The following is a 14,827-nucleotide window of genomic DNA, read 5'->3' on the forward strand; positions in this document are numbered from 1 at the left end:
GAAACAGAGGACGTGGTGTCCTCCAGAAAAAAATGGAAAATAACCTTTTAGATTGTTAGAGGCGCAAAGTTCAAAAGCCAGCATCTGTGATGGTGTGGGGGTGTATTAGTGCCAGAGGCATGGGTAACTTACACATCTGTGAGGGGAGCAGTGAGCAGCAGCGGTGCCGCGCCCGGGAATCATTTTTTGTGATTTAACCCCCAATTCCAACCCTTAATGCTGAGTGCCAAGCAGGGAGGTAATGGGTCCCATTTTTATAGTCTTTGGTATGACTCAGCCGGGATTTGAACTCACAACCTACCGATCTCAGGGCGGGCACTCTACCCACTAGGGACCATTAAGGCTGAAAGGTCCATACAGGTTTTGGAGCAACATATGTTGTCATCCAAACAACGTTATTATAGACGCCCCTGCTTATTTCGGCAAGACAAGTGTTACAACAGCGCGGCTTCGTAAAAAAAGAGTGCGGGTACTTTCCTGGCCCCCCTTCAGTCCAGACCTGTCTCCCATCGAAAATGTGTGGCGCATTATGAAGCCTAAAATATGACAGTGTAGACCCCGGACTGTTGAACGACTGAAGCTCTACATAAAACAAGAATGGGAAAGAATTCCACTTTCAAAGCTTCAACAATTAGTTTCCTCAGTTCCCAAAAGTTTATTGAGTGTTGTTAAAAGAAAAGGTGATATAACACAGTGGTGAACATGCCCTTTCCCAACTACTTTGGCACGCGTTGCAGCCATGAAATTCTAAGTTAATTCCATCCATCCATTTTCTACCGCTTATTCCCTTTTGGGGTCGCGGGGGACGCTGGCGCCTATCTCAGCTACAATCAGGCGGAAGGCGGGGTACACCCTGGACATGTCGCCACCTCATCACAGGGCATTCTAAGTTAATTATCATTTGCAAAAAAAAATAAAGTTTTTGAGTTTGAATATGAAATATCTTGTCTTTGTAGTGCATTCAATTGAAAATGGGTTGAAAAGGATTTGCAAATCATTGTATTCCGTTTATATTTACATCTAACACAATTTCCCAACTCATATGGAAACGGGGTTTGTATATTGTGTATCGTGACATGGCCTAAAAATATCGAGATATTATTAAAAGGCCATATTGCCCAGCCCCTAGGTGAAACGTCTCCACACATCAGACGGTGTACGTGGCATTTTTCTGTTTGTATTTATTCAACACTACTACAATGCCACACACAGATATAAATAGACAGTTTAACGATTGGAGTAGTCTTTAAAAAATATTTTACCGATGGACAAATGAATACAAATAGGCTAAATGAATAAATTAACATTCAAGCAGCATGCTAAATCAAAACTATAACCTACATTCTTGTATGACAACACAATGGCGAGCAGAACAGAAGGCAGAGGAAACTACACGTTTTCATTTAGTATTTTCTCGTTGAACTTAACAGATCACAAAAAATTTAAATTCGGATCGCTAACGTTTTTAGCATAAATGAATGGGATTTAACATAGACAAAATTAGCATCACGGCTAACGGAGTAATATTCTCGGTTCATTATGAAACTGTGATGGTACATAAACCTAGCTATCTAGAGATATTGGCCCCAAAACCATTTAACAAGCACAGGAACAGCTAGCTAGCTTGAGTGGAATTCTGCCGGAGTAGCCCAGAGTCATATAGTAACAAGCAATTACACCTCTATTACACTTAAATACCATAGATCAAATATATTTACTCAAGTAATATCATCAAAACTTACTGGACTGGATAAAGTCCTTGGACTCAGATACTAGTGTGGCCTCAATAGCCCTGTTGTAGTGTGTAGCATGCTGGGAATTATCTGGTTATGTGATTGAGGAATGCAAGGTGGAGGGTTAGAATTCTACTGAATTTGCATTAAATCGGGTTGTTTTAGCTACTAATCATGCTGCAAGATCTAGCATGTTGCATTCAAAGTTAATACCCGTTAATTCCCATGGAAAGTTTCCAACTTTGAATATTCCCGCAATTTTGCAACCCTAGTTGTGCATTACAAACTCAAACGCAATTCGGTTGCTGACTTAGAAGCTAGCTTATCTCTCCCCGTAGCTAGCTCGCGGCTAATAACGTAGCATGCAGATGTTTCAGCACACTGGTAAAACAGTACCTAGTGTTAGCTCTTACTATAACAATTTCACCACAGCTTGGTTACTATACAGCAGGGGTCACCACCGCGGTGCCCGCGGGCACCAGGTAGCCCGTAAGGACCAGATGAGTCGCCCGCTGGCCTGTTCTAAAAAATACCTCAAATAGCAGCACTTACCACTGAGCTGCCTCAATTTTTTCAATTGTATTTATTTACTAGCAAGCTGGTCTCTCTTTGCTCAACATTTTTAATTCCAAGAACTTGTTTAAATACATTCATTTATTGTTTTACTTTGCTTCTTATATTGTCACCGACGTCCCACAGGGTCATAATTGTCACCGACGTCCCACTGGGTGTGAGTTTACCTTGCCCTTATGTGGGCCTACTGAGGATGTCGTAGTGGTTTGTGCAGCCCTTTGAGACACTAGTGATTTAGGGCTATATAAGTAAACATTGATTGATTGATTGATTGATTCTTATAACTTTCAGAAAGACAATTTTAGAGAAAAAGTACAACCTTAAAAATTATTTTAGGATTTTTAAACACATATACATTTTTACCTTTTAAATTCCTTCCTCTTCTTTCCTGACAATTTAAAATTTAAAGCCCACCAGGCTGCACCAAACGTTTAGTGCCTTGTTAACACAGAAAAGTACAGTGGTGTATGCACAGCAGCTATGAAGGTTGCAAGCCTGTTTGGTTCAACTTATCTTTGTGAATCAGCCTTTTGAACTTCATCAAGAACAAACACAGAACACGCCTGACCGATGCCCATCTGTAAGACTCACTCAGAGTTGCAGTGTCAAGTTACACACCAGAGTACAACACACTAGTTAACAGCATGCAATGCTAGGCTTCCCACTAACTGACAAAGAAACAGATAACAGATTTGGTGTCCGGTTCAAAGTGTGACATGACTTATTTAAAAATTTGAGAGTTGACTTTTGTATTTTACATGAGTTATTATTTGTACAAACATGGTGCAAAGTAATTCATGATTTGTTAAAAAATGTTAGTGGCTAGCTAGTTAAAATCAGATATTGTTATTTTACTAGACTGTCTTGGAAGTGATCATTTGAAAATGTTCAATTTGAAAAATGTGCACTTAGCGAAAATATAAAAATAAAGTGTTGCATATTGATATTTATCTGTTTCTATATATATTTATTGTGAGAAATCATTAAGATGATCAGTGTTTCCACAAAGATAAATATCATTAATTATTAATAATAACATAGAGTCAAAGGTAAATTGAGCAAATAGGCTATTTCTGGGAATTTATTTAAGTGTGTAGCTGGTAGACCTTTGCATTAATCAGTACCCAAGAAGTAGCTCTTGGTTTCAAAAAGGTAAGTGACCCCTGCTATAAAGGTTACTCAACATTAATTAAGTATTGTTGGTGGTTTTTAAACGCATTTTTAAACTGATTTAGAGGCAGACAGATTGCTCCAATTAGCTAGCTGCATTGCTCACTCCCTAGAATCCTAGGGAAAAACCCTTTTGTCTTTTCGTCCCTCATAATTACTGTGAACAATAGGTAAAATTCCAAAAAAAAGTGCAGTTACCCATGAAGTCTGCACCGGGAAAGCACGTGTGAATGTGTGTCAAGGACAGTAAGTGATTTTCAGCATGGCTCCAGCCCGAAATGATACGTCTGGTCCAGATTGAAACACAGGCCGAGTGCTTTCACAGGGCGGACGAAGATGGAAAAAGCTGCAAAGTAAATGAAAAAGCCTCACAACATTCAGTGTGTATTAGATCACTGCCATTTCCTGAGTTTTTTCTTCGGCCTGTAAAATTTGCAGGTCTAGAACTTTTACCATGAACGGGAGGGTGGGTGGTGGGGTAGCAGTAAGTCTTTAAAAGACTCACAAGAAAAAAGTGATAATGATAATTCTACGGCCATACCATCAGAGCTGATACTTGTAGCAATCTAACAAACAATGACAAACAATTAACACCTTATACGTGATAAAATGTTTTTACTTTTACAATTCATATTTCTAGACCTCCACCACAGATCACACCTCACTCCTACCCCAAAGTGGGCTGGTTCAGGGTGGAGGACAGAGTAAATCAACTTGCACTGAGCCTAGTCTATAAAATCCGCTACACCTCCCTGATACCGAAGTACATGTCAAACTACTTCCAGAACGTAAAAGACCGCCATAACCACAACTCCAGGAGGAGCTCCACAAACCACGTTGAACCCAGATTCCGATTCAACAAAGGTCTTAACTCATTCTCCATCTATGCCACATCAATATGGAATGCACTCCCAACAGGTGTAAAAGAGACTGAATCTCTACCCTCCTTCAAAAACCGCACTAACAGACCACCTCCAGGCAACTACAACCGTAGACTAGCACCGTCCCCACATCCCACCTCCACGGATTGTAAATAGTCAAATGTAAATAATCAAATGTATATACCGTATGTTTCCAATTATAACTCGCTCCGGAGTATACGTCGCACCGGCCGAAAATGCATAATAAAGAAGGAAAAAAACATATATGACGCACTGGAGTATAGGTCGCACTTTTGGTGGAAATTTATTTCAGAAAATCCATCACCAAGAATAGACATTTGAAAGGCAATTTAAAATAAATAAAGAATAGTGAACAACAGGCTGAATAAGTGTACATTATATGACGTGCAAATAACCAACTGAGAAAGTGCCTGGTATGTTAACGTTACATATTATGGTAAGAGTCATTCAAATAACTATAACATATAGAACATGCTATACGTTTACCAAACAATCTGTCACTCCTAATCGATAAATCCCTTGAAATCTTCTTCCTCGATGTCGCTTCAAACAACTCTGCCAACTCCAAAGGTATGTGCCCCTTCCGTTTGTCGTTTTCTGCTGCATATTTCACTACGTCCAGTTTGTAATCTACAGTTTATGAGATCCTTTTCGGTGCCATTTTTGTTCAGCCCTTCTCAGTTTTTATAAGTTACCGCCAACGTTGAAATGATCCATTTTAATAGCAACGGCAGTAGCATATAGCAGTTAGCATTCCATGACCTACAATGCACTTCTGCCATGACCTTCCCCCGCCGAATTCTTATTGGTTGACGTGTGTGTGACGATTGCTGACATTTTCTTCGTCTGTTCCGCAAATGAGATAAGTAATTTTATTTGATATTTTACGGTAATATGTTAATAATTTCACACATAAGTCGCTCCGGAGTATATGTCGGCCAAACTATGAAACAAACTGTGACTTATAGTTCGAAAAATACGGTACTTGTTATTATGCTTTCTGAGCTCATTATATTCACTGTACATATCCTACCAAGTCAGACCTACACTGTTTCATTGTCCATTTCTCAGAGGATATTATTGTTGATGACTGACGTGCTGATATCAACCAATCCTAACCCCCTCCACCCCGACTTAAACAAGTTGAAAAACTTATTTGGGTGTTACCATTTATTGATCAATTGTACAGAATATGTCCTGTACTGTGCAATCTCTTAATAAAAGCCTCAATCAATCAATCAATCAATCAATCAATACTCTTTCACTGTGCATTTACAGCATCAATCAATGTTATTTTTTGAAAAAACGCCTAAGATGACACAAACCTATTAGATCTGTCTAAAATAGATAGATAGATAGATAGATAGATAGATAGATAGTACTTTATTGATTCCTTCACGAGAGTTCCTTCAGGAAAATTAAAATTCCAGCAGCAGTGTACAGAGTTGAGATCAATTTAAATAAAAGTAAAACGTAAATAATGGGGGTTTAAATGGAAACAAAATAGAGAAATTTTACAATAAGAATAAAAACTAAAAAGCAACAGTGGGAATAAAAATATAACAGTAAAAAAAGAATATAACAAGACAAAGTAGGCAGTAGTGACCATGTTATGAAAACGTATTGCACTGTTATTGTTTTGCATCCCCTGTCATCCTAGTAGCCCCCACCCCCCGCCCCAGAGGGGAGTTGTACAGTCTAATGGTGTGTGGGACAAAATAGTTTTTGAGTCTATTAGTCCTGCACTTGGGATGAAGCAGTCTAGCACTGAACAGGCTCCTCTGGCTACTGATAACACTATGCAGAGGGTGACTGGCATCATCCAGGATGCTCACTAGTTTGTCAACAGTCCTCTTCTCTGCCACCGTCACCAGTGTGTCCAGTTTAATTCCGATTGTAGAACCGGCCCGCCTGATCAGTTTCTCAAGTCCAACAAAGTCCCTCACCAGATTCCGAAACTCCTCCTCTCTGCCGTCCCTGATGCACCCGATGATGGCTGTGTCATCCGCGTACTTCTGGATGTGACACAGCTCTGAGTTGTAGCAGAAGTCAGCGGTGTACAGGGTGAAGAGAAGAGGGGCCAGCACCATTCCCTGCGGTGCTCCTAATCACAGTGTCAGACGTGATGTCCGTCAGTCTGACGTACTGTGGCCTGTCGGTGAGGTAGTTCGAAATCCAGGCAACCAGGCAGGGGTCCACTCGCATTTTGTAGAGCTTGTCCTGAAGGAGGCGGGGCTGGATGGTATTAAAGGCACTCGAGAAGTCCAGGAACAGGATCCTCACAGTGCCATTTCCCCTATCCAGGTGTGAGTGGGCTCGATGCAGCAGGTAAAGGATAGCATCCTCCACAGCAACGCCTGCCTGGTACGCAAACTGCAGGCTGTCCTGGGCATGTTGCACCTGTGGTCTGAGGAGGCTGAGAAAGAGCCGCTCCAATGTCTTCATTAGATGAGAGATGAGCGCCACTGGTCTGTAGTCGTTCAGCTCACTGGGGCAGTTCTTTTTGGGAACTGGAACGATGCATGACGTCTTCCAGAGGGTGGGCACTCTTCCCAGCTGCAGGCTGAGGTTGAAGATCCTTTGAAGTGGTTCACCCAGTTCTGCAGCACAGGTCTTCAGGAGTCGGGGGCACAGCTTGTCTGGGCCTGCTGCTTTCCTTGGCTGTAGCTTCCTCAGTTGACCTCTGACCTGGTCCGCAGAGATGACTAATGTCTGCGTAGAGGTGGTGGAGGGGGGTGCTGCCATGGCTGGGGGGGAGGTTCGTTGAGGGGAGCAGAAGAGGGGGTGGCTGTGATGGGGAGTGGGGGACGGAGAGGACACGGGCTGGTTAAACCGGTTGAAGAAGTTATTCATCTCATTGGCCCTCTCTATTGTCCCCACAACAGATCTGGTCTTTGTCTTGTGGCCTGTGATGGTTTTCACACCTTCCTTGACCTCCCTCATGTTGTTCTGCTGCAGCTTCTGCTCCAGCTTCTTCCTGTAGCTGTCCTTAGCCTCCCTCACGCGTCGTTTCACCTCCCGCTGTGCTGCTCTCATTGCCTCCCTGTCTCCACTCTTGAAGGCAGCTTTCTTTTTGTTGAGGACAGCTTTAACTTCTTGTGTTACCCAGGGTTTGTTATTAGGGTAGCACCGAACAGTCTTAGCAGGGCAGATCACGTCCACGCAGAAGTTGAGGTAATGTGTGAGACAGTGAGTCAGCCTATCAACGTCCTCACCCTGTGGAAGCAGCATGTCCCAGTCTGTGGTGTCGTAGCAGTCTCTGAGGGCATCTTCCAATTCAGGGGACCACTTCCTCACATAGCAAGTGTTAACAGGCTGTCTTTGGACCATGGGGGTGTATTTTGGCCGCAAATGAACAAGATTGTGGTCAGACTTCCCTAGTGGGGGGAGGGGTGTGACCTTGTATGCATCCCTGACATTAGAATACAGTAGGTCAATTGTCCTGTTGTTTCTCGTGGGACAATCAACAGCCTGGTAAAAAGTAGCTAACGTTGAGTCCAAAGTAGCATGATTGAAGTCCCCAGAAATGATGAAAAAAGCCTCAGGATGTTTTGTCTGTAGCCTTGATGTGATGGTGTGGATCATCTCACATGCATTGGCAGCATCTGCCCTCGGGGGAATGTAAACACAGATGGTGTGGAAGGGTCTTTGATAGAGTCAAACCTGCGTTATCGGCCACCTATCCATAGCAGCCACAAACATTTCCCCTTGAGAGGAAAGTAATATTTATATACCTTGCCTATAGCAATCACCTGATTTTAGCAAGGCGCTAACCAGGACCCAAAAGGAGCAAGGGTGAAGAAGTGTCTTGCTCAAGGACACAACGGACGTGACGAGGATGGTATAAGGTGGGGATTGAACCAGGAACCCTCAGGTTGCTGGCACAGCCACTATTGCCCCCCCCCTCCCCCATTTGTCCTGAACAAAAAACACCTGACCCAGTTTTTCCAATTGAGGGTAAAACTGCACTTCAAGATGTTAAAAATTATTGAAGTGCAATTTTTGCTAACAAATGAGTCCATTTTGTTTTGATGTTTATTTACCTATTCATGATTATTAAGTTAAAATGACTTATTTGCTGACTTACAAATGGAAATTCTGATGACCACGTTCTTCGGTGAGCCAGTGTTTTTGTTGGGTGTAACCCACATTTGTTGAGTTTAAACCCTCAATAATGAACTTGTAAAAGAGAGAATGATCAATCAAAAGTTAGAACTAATGTTGCTGGCTTGTTTATAGTTAGTTTTTACAGCGTTAAATAGGGGTGTAACGGCACACAACAATTTCGGTTCGGTACATACCTCGATTTAGAGGTCACGGTTCGGTTCATTTTCGGTACAGAAAGAAAACAACAAAATATACATTTTTTGGGTTATTTATTTACCAAATATGTAAACAATGGCATAGCATACATAAACACACAGGGTCCATTGCCAGGGTTTATGTGGTCGACATAAATAAAATAAAAACTAAATAAGATAAGGCTCAGAATGGTTTCTTAACAAAACCTGTCTACATATAAAGTACTTTTTTGATTGATTCATTGAGACTTGTATTAGTAGATTGCACAGTACAGTACATATTGCGTACAATTGACCACTAAATGGTAACACCCCAATAGGTTTTTCAACTTGTTTAAGTCGGGGTCCACGTCACGGTCCCCCCCCACCTTCAGCCTGGCTAACTTGGCAGTAAGAGGATATATGGGCTTATTGTTCTTCCACCATAGAAGTGGCTCAAAATCTAGTTTTTAATGCAATACAGCAACACCCTTTCGACCCCGAACGGGACAAGCGGTAAAAATGGATGGATGGTCTTAAATCTGCTGCTATAAAAACATTTGTTATTGCTTCAGCCCTGCCTGGCTCGCCGAGGAGAGGCTGCTTGGTGGGGTGGTGACGCTTCAAAGGGGTTAGCATGTTTGACGTGTTGGCAGAAGCGTACCCTACTGCTGCTGAACAATGTCGGCAAACCTCCGTCCTCCATTGTTGTATCGCACCGCGTAGCCTAAGTGTTCCCAAAGGGGAGATGTTAACGAGGCAGGAGGGTCTTCCAGCTCTAGCTTTTGTGTGTTGTCCCAGCCCGGTCGCTGCTAACCTGCCGCGTGTTGTGCCTCGCTCTGCATTGTTTACACAACCTGCGGTGCGCTACCTAATATGTCCGTGTGGAAACTCGTTCGGTACACCTCCAAACCAAACCGGAACCCCCGTACCGAAACGGTTCAATACAAATACACGTACCGTTACACCCCTAGCGTTTTAATGAATAAGATTATGTTTCTTTGTCCTTACCTTGAAGAAGCTGCCACTCCTGTTCATCAGACCACTTTGAGGATTCATGCTGGGCCCACTGTATGCCATAGTGTCTTGTTTTGGATGTGAACTGAGTCTGTTAAGGCTGCTTGTGTAATGCCATCAAAGCGAGAGTGGCCTGGCCAGAGCTCTGTGGGTGAAAACACACAAATCAGTGCACAAACTTGAGCCGTGATCCACAGGGACGACATTTCCGCTTTTGCCAGTTTTTACAGTCTCTGCCTGAATGTTTTGTTTTCCCACAAGACCCTCTAATTATTCCCCTCTTTCTATTTTCACTTTGCAGCCTCCATTCTTTTTTGTGCCTTCTTAACACTCTCATTTTCCTTCTGGGTCAGTCTCATACCTACATACTCTTACATTTTTCATTCTGTTTTCATGACCTCATTTATAATTTTTGTTTTTCTACTCTGCTAAGCATCACTTACTGCACAGCTGCCTTTCTTTCCCAATCTTCATACCAGAGTGTGTAAGGCCTCTAGACTTTGGCAAGATCCATTTGGCCTAACTAACACTTTCAATAAACTACCAGACTTAAAAAATATAAACATATTCCTCAAATAGACCAAATTGACATTTGAGAATATACTATACTTCTGCCAAATACAAAAGCAAACAGGTATTACAAACCCTGTTTCCATATGAGTTGGGAATTTGTGTTAGATGTGAATATAAATGGGATACAATGATTTACAAATCATTTTCGACTCATATTCAGTTGAATATGCTACAAAGACACCATATTTGATGTTCAAACTGATAAACATGTTTTTTTTGCAAATAAACATTAACTTTAGAATGTGATGCCACCAACACGTTCCAAAGAATTTGTATAAGGTGGCAATAATGATAAAGTTGAGCAATGCTCATCAAACACTTATTTGGAACATCCCACAGGTGTGCAGGCTAATTGGGAACAGGTGGTTGCCATGATTGGGTATAAAAACAGCTTCCCAAAAAATGCTCAGTCTTTCACAAGAAAGGATGGGGCGAGGTACACCCCTTTGTCCACAACTGCGTGAGCAAATAGTCAAACAGTTTAAGAACAACGTTTCTCAAAGTGCAATTGCAAGAAATTTAGGGATTTCAACATCTACGGTCCATATCATCAAAAGGTTCAGAGAATCTGGAGAAATCACTCCACATAAGCAGCATGGCTGGAAACCAACATTGAATGACTGTGACCTTCAATCCCTCAGACGGCACTGTATCGAAAACCGATATCAATCTCTAAAGGATATCACAACATGGGCTCAGGAACACTTCAGAAAACCACTGTCGCTAAATACAGTTCGTCGCTTCATCTGGGCCCGACCTCATCTAAGATGGACTGATCTAAAGGGGAAAAGTGTTCTGTGGTCTGACGAGTCCACATTTCAAATTGTTTTTGGAAATATTCAACATTGTGTCATCCGGACCAAAGGGGAAGCGAACCATCCAGACTGTTATCGACGCAAAGTTCAAAAGCCAGCATCTGTGATGGTATGGGGGTGCATTAGTGCCCAAGGCATAGGTGACTTACACATCTGTGAAGGCAGCATTAATGCTGAAAGGTACATACAGGTTTTGGAACAACATATGCTGCCATTTAAGTGCCGTCTTTTTCATGGACGCCCCTGCTTATTTCAGCAAAACAATTCCAAGCCACATTCAGCACGTTACAACAGCGTGGCTTCGTAAAAAAAGAGTGCGGGTACTTTTCTGGCCCGCCTGCAGTCCAGACCTGTCTCCCATCGAAAATGTTGTATATTTCTGGGAATACGCTCTGGGCCTGCTGGTCAATTGGGGTTGGCGCCTCAGGCTATTGCATCCGGGCTGCATGTCTGGAGCTCCTGGGTCCCACCGTCCATCCCTTCCGGGTGCCCGTCTTGGTTGGGGCCGGCTGGGTCTAGTCCCCTCATCCATTGTGGTAGCTTGGTGCGGCAGGGTATTCCGAGTTGCTGCGAGACGGCCAGCTGCTGGGGTAGTGATGTTGTGTGTCAGCATGCCTGGGATCTTATTTTAAATCTTTTTTTTTTTGTATATATGTACACGGAGGTAAATGGTAAATGGGTTGTACTTCTATAGGTATGTGTGTATATGTATGTATATATGTATATGTATGTATATATGCATATATATGTATGTATGTATATGTTTTTATGTAGGTATGTACAATGGGGCAAAAAAGTATTTTGCCAGCCACCGATTGTGCATGTTCTCTCACTTAAAATGATGACAGAGGTCTCTAATTTTCATCATAGGTACACTTCAACTGTTAGAGACAGAATGTGAAAAAAAAATCCAGGAATTCACATTGTAGGAATTTTAAAGAATTTATTTGTAAATTATGGTGGAAAATAAATATTTGGTCACTTCAAACAAGGAAGATCTGTGGCTCTCGCAGACCTGTAACTTTTTCTTTAAGAAGCTCTTCTGTCCTCCACTCGTTACCTGTATTAATGGCACTTGTTTGAACTTGTTATCTGTATAAAAGAAACCTGTCCACAGCCTCAAACAGGCAGACTCCAAATTCCACTATGGCCAAGACCAAAGAGCTGTCAATGGACACCAGGAAAAGAATTGTAGACCTGCACCAGACTGGGAAGACTGAATCTACAATAGGCAAGCAGCTTGGTGTGAAAAAATCAACTGTGGGAGCAATTATCAGACAATGGAAGACATAAAAGACCACTGATAATGTCCCTCGATCTGGGGCTCCACGCAAAATCTCATCCCGTGGGGTCAAAATGATCATGAGAACGGTGAGCAAAAATCCCAGAACCACACAGGGGGACCTGGAGAATGACGTGCAGAGATCTAGGACCAAAGTAACAAAGGTTACCATCAGTAACACACTACGCCAACAGGGAATCAAATCCTGCAGTGCCAGACGTGTCCCCCAGCTTAAGCCAGTGCATGTCCAGGCCCGTCTGAAGTGCCAGAGAGCAAATGGATGATACAGCAGAGGATTGGGAGTATGTCATGTGGTCAGATGAAACCAAAATAGAACTTTTTGGTATAAACTCAACTCGTCGTGTTTGGAGGAAGAAGAATACTGAGTTGTATCCCAAGAACACCATACCAACTGTGAAGCATGGGGGTGGAAACATCATGCTTTGGGGCTGTTTTTCTGCTAAGCGGACAGGACGACTGATCCGTGTGAAGGAATTGGTATTGTTCATGATCAATAGGGCTTTTTATATCGGTATTTGTATTGCTCTAGTTGTAGTGTAAAAATGCTCATTGTCATTTCTATATTATTATTTATTTCACTAACTGCTTCTTTGCTATCACTTTTACGATCATATTTGTACATATCGTATGTGCTGGTGTTGTTCTATTGTTGTTGTTGTTGTTATTGTTGTGTTTGCTGTTGTTGTTTTTGTGTCTCTGTCTAATCCCCTTCTTATCCTCACAATTTTCCCCTCTGTCTTCCTTTTTTTCCTCCTTTTATCCCCTCCTGCTCTGGCCCAGCTGCACCAAATGATAATATAAATACATTTAATAGTTAAATTCAAATAAGGGAACAAGATAAGTATCCTACACTTCTCTTTAGGGCATCTACATCAACTATATGATTTGCCTGAGAAGCTGGACAGGACAAAAAAAAAATGTGTGGCGCATTATGAAGCGTAAAATACGACAGCGGAGACCCCAGACTGTTAAACGACTGAAGCTCTACATAAAACAAGAATGGGAAAGAATTCCACTTTCAAAGCTTCAACAAATAGTTTCCTCAGTTCCCAAACGTTTATTGAGTGTTGTTAAAAGAAAAGTTGTTGTAACACAGTGGTGAACATGCCCTTTCCCAACTACTTTGGCACATGTTGCAGCCATGAAATTCTAAGTTAATTATTATTAGCAAAATAAAAAAATAAAGTTTATGAGTTTGAACATAACATATCTTGTCTTTGTAGCGCATTCAATTGAATATGGGTTGAAAAGGATTTGCAAATCATTGTATTCCATTTATATTTACATCTAACACAATTTCCCAACTCATATGGAAACGGGGTTTGTATTATTAGGGTTTCAAAGGGGTGGAAAGTTTCCGGTAAACTTTTGGAAGATGTCCAGAAATTTACCACGGGGAGTTAAGCTCGGGAAGTTTGTGGATTATTCAAAGTTGGACACCGTCCATCTTATTCTGCAGAATAAAATGAGAAGCTTGTAAAACACGAATGCAATGCCACACACACACAGGTACAAATAGTCAGCTCAACAATTGGAGTAATCTTTAATAATATTTAACTGATGAACAAATTAATAGAAATAGGCTTGATGAATAAATGAACACTCAATCAGTATGCTAAATCAAAGTATAACCTACATTCTTGTATGAGAACAGAATGGCTAGCAGAACAGAAGGCAGAGACCTTTAAAGAAGTTGAAAAACTAAGTACTAAATCAAAACAACACGTTTAGATTTAGTATTCGCTAGTTGAACTTTACAGATCACAAAAAAAGTCAATTCCGATCGCTAACGTTGTTAGCATAAATGAATGGGATTTAACATTGGGAAATTAGCATCACGGCTAACTGAGAAATATTTTTGGTTCATTATGAGACTGTGGCGGTACATAAACCTAACTATCGAGAGATATTGGCCCCAAAATCATTTAACAAGTACAGGAACAGCTAGCTAGCTTGAGTGGAAGTCTGCTGGAGTCGTCTACGGTCATACAATAACAAGCAATTACACATGTGATGGAGGAAGGCACCGTGCAGGGTTGAAATTCAACCGAATTTGCATTTAATCATGTTGTTTTAGCTAATAATCATGCTGCAAGATCTAGCATGTTGCATTCAATGTTTATTCCCATTAAACACCCATTAATTCCCATGGAAAGTTTCCAACTTTGAATATTCCCAGAATTTTGCAAACCTAATTATAATATAGTCGTATTCATTTGAGGTTCACGATAAATACTGGACAGATAATTATCAAGCCGGTATGATGAATTATGACGCCATTCCAATACATCCAACCACATTACAAAATGGGTCCAGTAAAAACAAAATACGCAAAAAAACGCCCCAATGAGGCGCTTTTGCTCTCCAAAATCCACAGAATGGAATTGATCGGCTGGCTTCTCAATGAAATCGACAAAATCTTCTTGTTAAGGTAAAGGTAAAAGAGCGGGGGCGTGGCCGC

General features: G+C 41.6%; 1 protein-coding gene across 2 annotated transcripts in view; it reads right to left on the reverse strand.

The window, feature by feature from the left end:
* LOC133557255 (ras and Rab interactor 2-like) overlaps nucleotides 1-14,827 on the reverse strand; it is a 100,661-nt gene that overhangs the window by 76,312 nt on the left and 9,522 nt on the right. For both annotated transcript variants that reach the window (XM_061907602.1, XM_061907610.1), the window contains exon 2: nucleotides 9,670-9,820. In XM_061907602.1, coding sequence (XP_061763586.1) covers nucleotides 9,670-9,738 — 69 coding nt within the window. In that variant the 5' untranslated portion in view covers nucleotides 9,739-9,820. The remainder of the gene's footprint in view (nucleotides 1-9,669; nucleotides 9,821-14,827) is intronic.

Source organism: Nerophis ophidion, linkage group LG01 (genome assembly GCF_033978795.1).
Source record: "Nerophis ophidion isolate RoL-2023_Sa linkage group LG01, RoL_Noph_v1.0, whole genome shotgun sequence".
NCBI lineage: Eukaryota > Metazoa > Chordata > Actinopteri > Syngnathiformes > Syngnathidae > Nerophis > Nerophis ophidion.